The sequence below is a fragment of the Pimephales promelas genome, chromosome 10, assembly GCF_988280905.1.
Source record: "Pimephales promelas chromosome 10, fPimPro1.hap1.1, whole genome shotgun sequence".
Classification (NCBI taxonomy): domain Eukaryota; kingdom Metazoa; phylum Chordata; class Actinopteri; order Cypriniformes; family Leuciscidae; genus Pimephales; species Pimephales promelas.
Window position 1 is genome coordinate 30,497,065 of NC_142778.1, and position 12,039 is coordinate 30,509,103.

The 12,039-nt window shown below is 36.5% G+C and overlaps 2 protein-coding genes across 2 annotated transcripts; both read right to left on the reverse strand.

Annotated features, from left to right (window-relative positions):
- Nucleotides 1-756: 756 nt before the first annotated feature.
- Nucleotides 757-9,219, reverse strand: tspan3a (tetraspanin 3a). Its single transcript, XM_039684190.2, has 7 exons — nucleotides 9,043-9,219; nucleotides 6,167-6,358; nucleotides 5,580-5,654; nucleotides 4,748-4,849; nucleotides 4,505-4,657; nucleotides 4,332-4,415; nucleotides 757-1,779 (listed from the first exon to the last, which is right to left on the reverse strand). The coding sequence occupies exons 1-7, from the start codon at nucleotides 9,103-9,105 to the stop codon at nucleotides 1,687-1,689; spliced, it is 762 nt and encodes a 253-aa protein (XP_039540124.1). The 5' UTR covers nucleotides 9,106-9,219; the 3' UTR covers nucleotides 757-1,686.
- Nucleotides 9,220-10,750: 1,531 nt separating this feature from the next.
- ch25hl1.2 (cholesterol 25-hydroxylase like 1, tandem duplicate 2) lies at nucleotides 10,751-11,799 on the reverse strand. The gene has a single exon (XM_039683938.2). The coding sequence runs from the start codon at nucleotides 11,666-11,668 to the stop codon at nucleotides 10,838-10,840; it is 831 nt and encodes a 276-aa protein (XP_039539872.2). The 5' UTR covers nucleotides 11,669-11,799; the 3' UTR covers nucleotides 10,751-10,837.
- Between the last annotated feature and the right edge of the window lie 240 nt (nucleotides 11,800-12,039).

Consider the following 12,039-nt stretch of genomic DNA (forward strand, 5'->3'; position numbering starts at 1 on the left):
ACACATCCCCCTCCCTGGGAAATGGGTGAACTTTGACCCTGTCCCATGCTATCAAGTGTTCAGCCCGCCTGACTGAAGACAGCTTCCAGACAAGGCATCTTTGAACACCCGTGACGGGTCCGAGTGCCTTGTGCACAATGAAAGAGTGGGAAAACAGCCATGAATGATTTAGTTGTGCTCAAATATTTTGTTACAGAGCTCCAGAAAAAAAGCCACTGGTTCCTAAAATATAACATTTAGGAGCCAGTTGAACTTTTTTCTTTATCAGTCACTGCTGTGTCATTTCAAAAGTGACAGTAAAGACGTTTTTAAAATTACAAAGGATTTCTATTTAGATTAAATGCTGTTCTAGTCAACTCTCTATTGATCAAAATTTTTCAACATTGACGATAATCGTAAATGTTTCTTGAGCAGCATATTAAAATGATTTCTGAAGGATCATGTGAGACTGAAGACTGGAGTAATGCTGAAAAAATCACCTTTGACATCACTGGATTATATTACATTTTAATAACATATTCAAATAGTTATTTTAAAATGTAATATCATTTTATATTACTATATCTAATATATTATATGACCCTATTAATGTTTTGTAGAAAACCATTTATTTATTTTATTTATTACAACAAAACACACAGCTGTTGTCTATTTTTACATTTTAAAATATTTAAAATATTTTTAATTTTTTGTTGCAACCACAGCATTCAAACCAAAAATAATTCATATCAGTGAAATGAAAATACATAACAGGCGTCAACTTATGAAACATTTATTTGAAGATCGAAATTGCGAGCTTTTCACCATCCCTATGTACATTCATTTAAACTAATACACTGTTGAACCTGTTCTACATACCTACATGTTATCCAAACTAACTTTAAACTATATATTACAAGACTAGTAATGTTCACACTGTAAGCAATGGAAAAAGAAGGAAAATAATATAAGTTTGGTAACTTTTAGGTAGTGCATGTAGAGTGTCCCCCCCTCCCCCCCAAAACCTGTTTACACTTTACATGTAAACCGCTGTGAACACCATTTTGAACATTTAGCTGTACGATTTGGACCCATAATGCAAAGTAATCTTGTGTGGTCAATCCAGACCTGTCTCTCACACTGCCACTGTCCCTGAGCAGCGGACTGGTGATGGGTGACATCTGAGACAGCGGTACACCACGAGTTGATCCACATTTCCCCAGCCATTTACCACCTTGGTATTTGTAATATGGATATATTAAACCGTACACATAGTGCAAACTAACAAATGAGGAAAGCATACATTCCACATATTATTCCATACAATAACAGCATCTTCCACTCCATATAATAGAGACGAGGAAGAGAAAGTGTTATTTTAATCTTCTCAACGGGATAAAAAACTGGCTGTTCGCCATTTTGCAGTCTGGCCCAACGCCTTTGAGAGAAAGACAAAGGTTTAAATTAAAACGCAGTCATTTTCAGTGACGTACTGTATAAATAAATATTATGCACTTCGCTTCACCCATCACCAGTGAATTGTGTGAGCAAACCCTGTGTGGGGTATGTAGAAACAAAGAGATATATAAGGGCATATCCAGTGTGCCACCTCACACCGACAGAACCCTGAGCCCAGTGTGTGTTTGTGTGTGTGTGTGAGTGAGACTGTTGGTGTGTGCATGAAAAGAGTCTGTCTGCTAGGTTTTTTCATGCATACGTCCCTCCAGTGATGAGGAGTTCATAGGCCGGGTCCCGGCTTCTGCGACACAGCACCACACCAGCGCACAGCATTCCCAGCATCTGGAGGAAAACAGAGTTCATTTTTTTTTTGGAAATATGCTAATTTTACAAATCCCCCAGAGTTAAACAGTCGCGTTTTACCGTTTTCGAATGCATTCAGCCGATTTTCGGATATTTAGAAGAATATCAGTAACCAGACAGTTTCTGGTCTCACTGACTTCCATAGTAGGAAAAAAATATACTATGGAAGTCAATGAGACCAGAAACTGTCTGGTTACTGATATTCTTCTAAATTTCAGAAAATCGACTGAATGGATTCGAAAACGGTAAAACTCGACTGTTTAACTCTGGGGGAGTGGTAAAATGAGCCTATTTCCAAAAAAAGTGGAGTATCCCTTTAAAGCTCACAGATATGTGACAAGTACAGTAATGTAGTTTTTTCCTTCCGTGTGTGTGTGTGTGTGTGTGTGGTTCTGCCTTAATTGAACGTTCTCCGAGACAAACCGTGGGCCTACATCTTTCTCATCCATACTGAAACGTTGATAAACGCTAATTTCGCCTAATTGCGCATGCGTAAACTCTCATAAAAGCTCACCGAGATGATACCGACCATAGACGGTATAAGAAATGGACAGAGCGATCTCATTGGAACTCCATTGAGACGATTGAAGCCCGTTTTGGGCAATTTTTTTAGCACTTCCGTCCCTGACGCGCAGACTCAAACAGAGCTTGGCGACGTAGATGTGACTAGAGCGACCCGTCTGTCTTCTAGTGGCTGTGGCATGATAAATCTGAATCATTCCCTTCCGAAACATGCAAAGGTGGAGAGTGTGAATAGGAGCTGTCCATGAGCTAGGATCAGGAGAAACTTTTGCTAGGTATTCTGATTAATTATTTTGTCAATTTACGTTTCCCCGATTGCACGCAAGCTTCTTCTCCTGTCCATACGGTAATCTCTCTACTGTGCGTGGGTATGACGCAATGGTTAGCCTACTTTCACTAAAACTGCTTCTGCGGGGTCATAACATAAGCTACAAGGTAATGGAGCATTTTACACATTGTCCTGTTTCTTTAAAAATAAATAAAGGACAAATGGGGTCTTCAAACGCCTCAGATGTAAAGTTATTCGCTGTCAAAGTGACGCCAAAACGAATGGGAGTCAATGGGAATGCTAACGCAAGTGAAGTTCTGCTACAACATGGCAGTTCCTGCGAGGCTTCAACTTCCGGTCGATGGATTACCCCCCTTGGTACCGACGGAACGTTTGTGACTCTCCTATTTGAACTCATCAAAATGAACAAATCTTTTTCCGAGTCAATTCGATCATTTCATTCGTTGAATGAACCAAATGACTCGGAAAAAGATTAGTTCATTTTGATGCCGCTCTATTTCAGAATGTGCAACAAGTGGTTAAAAAAAAGTGTAACGCACATGCTTGCGAAACATTCAGTAGATAATAGTGACAAAGGTGTATAAACGAGAGAGAACTTCTTCACACTGGCACAGGCAAATTTAATCTAAGTCTGTCAGACTGTAAAAAAATAAAAGAAAATGAATGAAAAAAAACAAGTCAAATAAGCCCTGAGAACATCTGGTGGAATTCATGCATGTTTGCCAGGAACAACCTAACCCACTGCCCTGTTTCTTGCTGTTAATTCAGGCAGACTGTTTCAATAATCATGCGTAAGTCACGGGCATGTGCTGGCCTTGCCAAGACACGGCCTTTATGCGCCAGAGGCTGTTTGGAATAGTATGAATGTCAAAGGCTGTGATTCAGCGGCTACAGGGCAACAAAAGCACCGCCGAGTGCTTTAGTGCTTGAACAATTAATCATCGCAGCTCTACTATACAGTTATTTAATTAAACCGCAGTCTTTGATTTGATAATCACGAAAGCCGCTTGGGAAAACCTAGGTCTAAGCATTTGCATGACTAATAACACTGAATTGACACTATAGTTTCACAAGAAGAAGGAAATTCACAGAAGACATATTTTACCTGAGATGGATTTCACTTCTTAAAAGGATAGTTCACTTTGAAATTAATTTGTTGATATGTTTTAGCTTACCTCAAGGGCATCCAAGATGTAGGTGTCTTTGTTTCCACAGTATTTTCAATTTTGATATTTTTAGGTCAAACCGTTCTTGTCTGTCAGTCATATAATGGAGGTATATGGTCACAAATGTCCAAATTAAACATGATTTAATGACTCGTAAATGTAAGTACACATTGATGGCCTAAGACACGAAATGAGCGGTTTGTGTAAGAAAACGAACAGTATTTATATCGTTTTACCTCTTGTAACCACAGCCACATCCAAGTGATCTCAAAGCACGGACGCTTTTCACAAACCGCTCGTTTCATGTCTTAGGCCATTAAATCATTTTACGTTTAATTTGGACTTCTCTGTGTATGCTCTTTTAGGAGGACCCCATAGACCTCCATTATATGACTGACAAGAACGGCTTGACCTAAAAATATCAAAATTGAAAATACTGTGGAAACAAAGACACCTACATCTTGGATGCCCTTGAGGTAAACTAAAACATATCCCTTTAAATAAGATAATGTCTGACCAAAATAAACAAATAATAATAATTCAGAACAGCATACCTGAATAGCAGCAAATGTCAGAGCGGCCCAGATGACGTACATCATGATCTCTTTCAGTTTCTTCACAACCAGGGCTTCACATCCCTAAGGTGGTTCAACGGATACATTAACATCACATGCACACTTCCTTTGCATCATCGGTAACACTCGCAAGCACACATAAGGGCTCTCACCTCAGGATAGAGGTCTCCGGGACGGGAGAGCGAGCCGGTGCAGTTGCTCACGTTGGGTTTGCAGCAGCTCAGTGGTACGCTGTTGTTCCTGGACTCCTTAAACCAGCTGGTGTTCTTCCAGTCCAAGTAGTTGGTGATGCCGCAACAATGGAGCTTTACGTCGTGACAGACATTATAGCGATTTTATTAAGGGTCGGAACTGATTTAATGAATTCAATAACCGAATGTTTTGTGGAGTCTCACCTGTCTCTGCACATAGTCAATAGCGCGGCTGGGAGCATCCATGTTGGTGCCGTTGTACTCATTATACACTTTCTGGATGGAATGATTGACCTCATCTTCCACCTAGAACCATATTCACAGGTGACAGTAATTAACTTTCCGTTACACTGATTTTCATTGCAATTTTTTCAAACCTTATTAAAAAAATGCATTGATGCGTTTAAATGGGTGATTCATTCAGTAACAAACAAGTGAGTGACTTTATATATATGTGTCGTTGAATCATTACCTCAACCTATATCTTGAAAACGTGGATTTTTTTGGAAACGTTGGACCGATTTCTTGAAATTGTGTCTAAAATGTAATTCACTTGTAACTCCTTGTTTATTGAAATATAAAATCAATATCACATTTGCAATCGGGCTGATATTCAGAAAAACAACACTCTTGCTTGTGTAACATTAAGTATATCATATTATAAATACAAAAAAAACCCCAAGAAATCATAAAATGAAATTTTTCAGATATTTTGAATTTAGAAGGGAATTTTTCTTCATTTTGACAGTAATTTTGCCCCAAGCCCACATAATTTCTGTTAATTTCTGACCCTGACATCCACCTTTCACTAAACCCTTTCATTATGTAGGTGGAGACTAGTCTCGATTTTCTAGTCTATGTCAAAGAGCGCATTGCTACAACTAAAGTACAGCACACCACAAGACAGATATTGCATTGCATGCCTTGTTCACTGAAACTGAAAGGGTGTGAAAGGACCTTTCATATAAAAAAAACAAAAGAGATGCAGGCACTCCTATTTCAATAAATATTGACTTCCTATACACGCAGGACTTACCTTTGCTCTGTAAATATAGCCAAGAACCACCACAACCACCTCAGTCACAAATACCAGCATGAGAATGATGACAAACTGTAAAAAAGAGAGACAATGGTTTCAGAAAGAAAAGTACATAAACAACGCTTAACTATCATATCCATTTATTTATCGTCTAAACTTGTCAATAGCAACTGCAGTACGGTACAAAAAAGCAGTAAAAACAGTACTATTGGGAAATATTATTACAATTTAAAATGTTAAAATGTTATTTACATTTTCAGGATCATTACTACAATATTCAGTGTCATGTAATCCTTCGGAAATCATTATAATATCCTGATTAGCTGCTCAAGAAACATTTATTATTATTATCAATGTTGAAAATGTTATTAAAAAGTCTTTACAGTGCAGTCAGTTTTGATCAATTTAATGCATCCTTGCTTAATAAAAGTAACCATTTCAAATAAGTTAATAAATTTCAATACAGACCCCAAACAGAAGTGTATTTCAAAGAGAGTAAATTATGATCATTTTGGGGTGAAGTATCTTGATGAAAAACACTAAAATGCAGTGCTGGGAAGTTGGGAACTTAATAGTTTACTAACTGTGGCAAGCCCACAGCGGCTCTCTCGAATAGTGGCGCAGCATCCAATGAGTCCAATAATGAACAACAGCGCTCCGACTGCGATGATGACAATGGCTGGGATCAGGGTGTACACATCCTCAAAGAAATGGTCATAGTCATCATAAGTGATAAACACGTAGGCTCCAACATAGCACAGGATGCCAGCAGCGGCCTAGAAGTAGATAACAGAGTTAGGCTACTTACTGAAAGCGGATATGAGTTTTCATGCCAAGAGATAAAACTCAAAATAAGTTGAGTAACAAAATAAGAAAATCTAATTAAAAGAGTACATCAGAATTAAGGTAAGCGAGGAGCCAAACTCAAATTTGTTCATGTCACTTTGACTTTCAAAACAAGTTTAATACATATTTGGAATGCTGACAAACAAGAAAACCGTGATCCAAAATTGAAGGTCACACTCATCAGAAAGGAAATGAGACAGGAAAAAATAAAGGTTACCATTACACTGATTTTATTCCGATGGTCCACTTCAGTCATTCTATGAACTAGAAGTAACTTTGTCAACTAACTCTCATTAGAGTATTAGTTAAGGATGCACCGATATGAAAATTTTGGCTGATACCAATAATTCTTTATATTTGAAAGCCATTAACCAATATATTGGCGGATAAATCTAAATTAAAATTTTTATTTCATTTTTGAGAGCCTGATTACAAACACAAAAAGTTTCTCCATTAAATCCATGTCCCAAGCACACAATTATAATGTTTTCATTATATGTTATAAAGCCTGTATGACAGACTTGCGCTGCACATGTTGTACTTCTATTCTAAGTGATTCATAAGCATCATGGTGAACAGTCTGCATCTGAAATTATATATATATTGGTCGATATTGTGCGTCCCCTTAGTGTTAATAAATGGTCAAATCAAATCAAATGGCTACAAATAAGTGGGCTGCGTTCTCCACGGACCTCCAGGCATTTTAGCAAAAAACTATTTTATAGGGATTTGGTATTTCCCATTTACAATAGAACCATAAAACCTCTTTTGAATCAATGTAGCACAGCTCTCAGGCTCTAAAATTATGAACAAGGATTTAATAAAGCAGCCTGATCCCTAAAAATAACAGGATAGTGTCATATCCTCAATCTGCCAGGAGGAGATGTTAAACTTCATTCAGTCCCAGATTAAAGAGATTAAAGGCACAAAGACAAGCCGACAAGCTTTCTGACTGCTCAGTTTAAATATTAAATGTAAAACTTTGCCCCAGTTCTGTCAAACCCAATGTGCGCAAAATCACAAGTTAGTTTGATTTTGTTAATATTTTGTTGTTGTTGTTGAATTTTTTCTTTTGTTTCATATTTTTATTACATATTGTTCATTTGATATTGTACATTACATTATTGAATGTCTAAATTCACCTCAACCTCACATTTGACATTAGTTAAAACTATGAGACCTGAATATCTCAGTTTATTCGAAATTAGCAAGGATATTTAGTAAATCTCCATTTGGAATATTTTTCTCCATAATTTTTTGTCAATTATTATTTGACCAATTCTTTTTTTGTTATTTAACTGGATTTTGTCTATCAAAACATGATTATTATTGTATTATATTGAAATATTGTTAAAGAAAATATACAGTTAAAGAAAATATGGTTTTAAACTATTTTTAAGTCATATTAGGACCTGTTTGTTAATCCAGTTCCTAATATGTTCCATGTTCTTTGTTTTGTGTGATAATTAACTGCTATTAGTATCCTTAATGGGATACTCCACTTTTTTTTTTTTTTTTTTAGAAATAGGAAATCATTTTACACCTCTCTTAGAGTTAAACAGTTGAGTTTTACCATTTTCGAATCCATTCAGCAGATTTTCTGATATTTAGAAGAATATCAGTAATCAGACAGTTTCTGGTCCCATTGACTTCCATAGTATAGGCTATATGTTTTCCTACTATGAAAGTCATTGGGACCAGAAACTGTTTGGTTACTGATATTCTTCTAAATATCAGAAAATTGGCTGATTAGAATCGAAAATGGTAAAACTCAACTGTTTAACTATGTGGAGTTCAATTCCATTTTAGGCCTATTTCCAAAAAAAGGTGGAGCATCCCTTTAAGGATTGCTTGTACAAATTGCCCAGGACTTGGTTTAATAAAAGCATAAATTCAATCTGTTTATCATATAAAATATATCATATAAAGCGATCGAGTCTATTCATAAAATGTGAACTAATCAGCTCAATTCATATCATATGGATAAGATTTACGATCTCTTTATGAACTTTTTGAAGCATCAAAGTGGTAATTGCTTAGCTGTCAATGGAGGGACAGAAATCATTCAGATTTCTTTAAATCAAAAGATCTTCATTTGTGCGCCGAAGATTAACTTAAGTGTTAATTTACGCGTTTAGAACTATATGAGGGCAAGTAAGTTAATTAATAACAGAATTGCCATTTTTTATTTTTGGTGTACTATCCCTTTAACATCCCAAACAATAACACTTAACCTGCTTTGTGGCTAAAGGAAACAAAGAGCTTGACTGGCCATTTCACAAACAACAACTCATACAAGGCTAATTCAAAAATAAAATAAATAACAGTCATTTTATACTGTCACTGTTTATTGGCCATTAAAAAGTCTTAAACGCAGAATCATGACTGAATATGTAAACACACATTGCAATCCGCAGCAAAGAGCAATTTTTAAAATATGCATTAAAAATAAAAATCGGCATAGCAAAGAATGCATTGTATTTCAAAAGATTGTATAAATGAATTGGTGATGTAAAAGAGTGTGTGAAATAATGCAGCTGCTCGACACCTGACTGTGTCCATCTGACAAACACTGACGCACTCTCAAATTCAGTGTCAAACACTTCAAACTTACCCAAAATATCAGGTTCAGGAACACCAAGACCGTCTTAGACGACGTAATCCCACACTGACCCATTATTAACAGATGGAAAAAGCAGTTTAAACTGCAAATATAACAGACAGGCTGCAGATTATAAAATGGCTGTCTGTTTCCTGGCTGCCATACCACCACTGCTGTATATGTGTGAGTGTGTTTTAGACAGTCTGATCCGGGAACAGCGCCACATAGCGGTCAGATGACGCACTCTCATTGGCTGTGCCAAAACAGATTGAGCATCAATGACAGAGATATTATTAAGGTAAAAATCAACTGGGTTTTGAGACACAGTCACAGTCACAGTTATATTGTTAATAGATTTTTATTAGTAGCGCTTGATTTAACAAAGCATCAGTCAAAACTAACATTATATGACATGTTTTTTAAGCAACACTCACATTTTCTTAAAAACAGCCAACTATTCTTTATTTAATCTTTTGTAACTGCAAATAACTGCATATTTTCATACCACATCAAAACATAGACCTGTATTTATATATGAGTAGGTTCACACATTATGTATCTACATGCAAGAGTTACACAAAGGGATTTAACAAGGTAGGCTAATCTTTTTGTAACCTGCTGTTACATCATTGAATTGCGTAATCACGTCAAAGGTCAATTGCGAGCCTACATGCATACAACACAACTGCAGGTTTGCAGGGTCAATTATTTCATGAAATAAATAAACCACAAATGTTTAAATATTAAATATTCACGTACAAAAAAAGAGGAAGAGAGAAAAGAAACAGGCTTTGGAATGAGAGATAACTGCAGTGCAATCTATTTTGAGTTTGCACACATATGCAAATCTTCGTTATTTTAATAAACTGTGTGAAGGGTTGAGGGTTTTTGTCTTCTTCCTCTTGTGGTTGGTTTAGCACGTTGGTTTAATGCCTTTCTACCATAAAAGAGGAACAAAACAATTCTTGATTTACATATTTTCCCCATCCAAACATTTTATTACTCAGATTATTTGGTCTTAAAATAATTTGATGAGATGTTTAAGTTCATATTGAATATCTTCCTTTATATATATATATATATATATATATATATAAACAGTATAAGGTTCTGTCAAATCGATTAATCGCATCTAACATAAAAGTTTGTGTTTATATAATATATGTACAATATGTAGTTGTACACAGACTCACTCGCACACACACACATATGAATATATAAGTATAATAAAATACTGTATACACACACACACACATATATAAACACAAACGTTTATGTTAGATGCAAGTAATCGTGATTAATCTATTTGACAGCATATAGGCCTATATAATCATATCAGGTTTCTATAAAATAAGGCTTTAAGAATTATGGATAATAAACTAAATCAATTACTGTACATTATAGCTGTATTTTACAAAAGTATTTTTTATTTTATTTTTCATATGTAAGACTAGTATTGAAATGGTTGTATAAATGTGTTTTCTAAATTTCTATATTTATAAAATTCTAAAAATATTATATATTTATATAAGATTTTACCAGAATGGTGAATTGAACCAATAACTCGGGGGCAACAACCCATTTCCCAGTAAATGGTTCCAACTTTGGAATATTTTAAGATTTAAGTTATTTTACAATGATGGTTTAAGTCATCTGCAGTGTATGTACATAGCATCGATTTTAGATTTTAGTTTATTTGTGCTTAAATCCTTCTTGTTGCACTGTCTGTTTACAATAAAAGTAAATTCCAAAAGTTGCCTGAAGCAAACAAACATGCACTTTTAATATACATTTGCATGCATGCTCATCACTGAGTTTTAGCAAAACTAAAATCAGCATAGGTGCCGAACAGTTTATCCCAGTGACTAAAATGGGGTGCAAAGTTAGTATTAGGTTTCTGGTGATGCACATCATGCATGCTCGGACCTCCATAAACACCAAATGGGATCAGACGAGACATGGACCAAGGGAAAACATATCCGCAGTGGTCTTCCACTGAAACATACACGTGGACCACCATGAACATCCAGGTGGTGAGCAGATGACACCTCAGCAGGACAGGGTTGAGCGTGGTCCAGAAGCCCACCGTGACCAACTCCCACCCCCCGAGGCACTGTGTGGCCAGAGCAAAGGGGGCAGAGTAATTATGGTGGATGGCATGGAAAGTCACGTACAGCCAGCGGATCTTGTGATGCAAAAAGTGCCAGATGTAATACTGCAAGTCAAAGAGAAGAAGGTTTCCAGTCACCCCACCTGCAAGTTCGAACAATGTAGGTGCTTGTTCAGGCAGAGGAACAGGAGGTCTCCACAACCACTGTGCCACTGCTGCAGGAAACACCAGAACTAGGTGATTATAAAGAGTAACTCCACTGCAGTGAAGGAGCATTGCTGTTGTGGGCAGCTTGTTGGGTTGAATCTTGTACTGGTAAATAGCTGGCCACTTCTTTCCCACCATGTCGCAGACTAGGTAGGGTACGCAAAGAACAAAATACGATGCTACGGTCAAAATCACAGGAAAGAGAGGAGACCGGAGAGTTTCAGAGTGGTTGAGTCGCATGTAGTCCCACAAAGGCTGCAAAACCGAGTCTTTTGTCTGGTAGGCCACCCAGATAGTCTCGAACACACACACTTGTGTCATTTTCAAAGTTTGTCTGACTATATTTCTTTCAGCATCAAATAAAATGATTGTTTAGCTCTCCTAACGGCATTCTCCTGGACGTTTCATGTGACTCAGGTATCTGATGACTTTGTACTGAAATATTTATACACTCGTTCAGTTTGTAAATTATTTAGGGGTGTATTTTGATGTAGACGTTGTTTACACAACGTAATAAATATATTTATTTACATTATAGGATTTAAAGATGTGTTTTAGGACAGTTTGGATATGAATTTATTGCTCAGGACTTGAACTTGCCCTGACACGTTCTGTTGTAATTCTACTCCGTAAAGCAAGAGGGCGTCGATGACGTCTAGTTCAAACCACTGGAAAAAAAATAAACAAATAGA

Coding starts and splice junctions, on each gene's coding strand:
- tspan3a (XM_039684190.2), bottom strand. CDS start 9,105: ATGGGTCAGTGTGGGATTACGTCGTCTAAGACGGTCTTGGTGTTCCTG. Junction 5,655..6,166: donor GCCGCTGTGGGCTTGCCACA/GTTAGTAAACTA, acceptor TCTTTTTTACAG/TTTGTCATCATTCTCATGCT. Junction 1,780..4,331: donor TGACATTTGCTGCTATTCAG/GTATGCTGTTCT, acceptor GTTTTCCTCCAG/ATGCTGGGAATGCTGTGCGC.
- ch25hl1.2 (XM_039683938.2), bottom strand. CDS start 11,668: ATGACACAAGTGTGTGTGTTCGAGACTATCTGGGTGGCCTACCAGACA.